Source organism: Halyomorpha halys, unplaced genomic scaffold (assembly GCF_000696795.3).
Source record: "Halyomorpha halys isolate HHAL.00 unplaced genomic scaffold, Hhal_1.1 Scaffold1690.1, whole genome shotgun sequence".
NCBI classification, from domain to species: Eukaryota; Metazoa; Arthropoda; class Insecta; order Hemiptera; family Pentatomidae; genus Halyomorpha; species Halyomorpha halys.
This window is the reverse complement of record NW_027108265.1, coordinates 43,385-45,018: the sequence shown is the minus strand read 5'-3', so window position 1 is coordinate 45,018 and position 1,634 is coordinate 43,385. Positions and strand designations below refer to the sequence as shown.

Below are 1,634 nucleotides of genomic sequence, written 5' to 3'. Positions count from 1 at the left end.
ATTTGGACGACGTTCAAAAGTTTCATTACCTGAAATCAGTATTAAAGGGGTCCGCAATGCAAAATATATCGGCCATATCAATATCCCCAGTAGGCTACAAGCAAGCGTGGGAATCGGTTACTAAAAAATACGATAGCGAAAGGATCCAAGCCACCTTCTACCTAACAAAAATTTTGAATTTCAAACCCTTAATGAAGGGCAATCTCTCTAATTTAGAAGCGTTCTCAGCTGTGGTAGTAGAGAGCTTCCCTGCGCTTCTCAAGCTCGGTTTGAACGATCTCCCGGGGTTTATATTAAGCACTTTGGGGCTCCGGTTATTAGATGGAAAAACTAGAGAGGATTTCGAGAAGGGATACGGGTCAAAACCTGAACTTCCGACTTGGGAGGAGTTCACGGAGTTTATCCAACGGCAAGCGGTCAAATTGCAATCGGAAACCCTTCTAACGAATACTGCTCCAGAACCTTTGCAAACTAAGACGGGGTACAGTAAATGCTCTAGGCAAGTCCTTATGACAACAGACTCACCAGTAAACTCGACGAAATGTCCCGCATGTAAAAAATCTCACCACATTTACGATTGCCCTAGTTTTAAAACGCTCACTCCCCAACAACGATGCGACCGTATTAGAGGGTTAAATCGTTGTATCAATTGTTTGGCGTCTGGTCACTTCTCGAATCAGTGTTCATCTAGGGTATCTTGCCGAAATTGCGGTAGGCGACATCATTCGCTCCTTCATTTTTTTGGTAGGGAATCACGAAAACCCAAAGCTCCTCACCGAAACTTCAATCCATCTCGTTCTCGTATAGCGCCGATTACCGCACAAAACTCCTTTAACAACTCCAACACTGCACTCGCTTCTGCTAACCCTTCGGCAGCCACTTCCTCTAATGTATCGGATTCTGATTGCTCTAAAAACGCAATCGTATCAATGTCGGCTATCGGTCGGATAAATATTTTCCTTGGCACCCCATTGGTAAAAATTCGTGATCATCGGGGTCGTTGGCACGATTTGCGAATCCTCATCGATAGTGGTTCCCAGAGGTCCTTTATAACGCTTGAATGCGCTCACAAGTTAGACTTGCCACTCACACGGAATAGACATCGATTGGTGGGCTTCAATAACCAAGTTATTCCAAACGTATCATTTGAAGCACCTTGCGTCATAGCTCCCCGACAAGTTTCTAAGCCCGAACTTAACATCACGGCTATCGTGATCGAGCGGATCTGCGAGGATATGCCCACGAGCCCTTTTCCAAAGGATATTGTTGATAAATTTCGCGCCTTAGACCTGGCTGATCCACACTTTCAACACTCGCGTTCTGTCGATTTCCTTTTAGGAGCCGACATGTTTGCCGATATCCTGCGCGTTGGCAATTTAGAATCAGGGCAAGGAGCACCTAGAGCCCTCGAAACCATTTTTGGTTGGATCCTAATGGGACCAATTAACGCTAACTCACCCGATGAAGGTCCACATCCCAGTACGATCCTTCTTAGTACAATTAGTCCGTGCTCTCAATGCGATGAATTCTCTTGAGTACAAACGAAATTCTGGGAAACGGAACAAGTTGTGTGCGATACTAAATCAGACCCTCTCGATGCTCAATGCGAAGAGCATTTTTTGAGTACCCACTCA

The 1,634-nt window shown here is 45.2% G+C and overlaps 1 protein-coding gene across 1 annotated transcript; it reads left to right on the top strand.

Moving 5' to 3' along the window:
- Positions 1–56: 56 nt before the first annotated feature.
- Positions 57–1,535, top strand: LOC112211611 (uncharacterized). The gene has a single exon (XM_067046630.1). It carries the CDS (start codon positions 57–59, stop codon positions 1,533–1,535), a length of 1,479 nt encoding a protein of 492 aa, XP_066902731.1.
- The last annotated feature ends 99 nt before the right edge of the window (positions 1,536–1,634 follow it).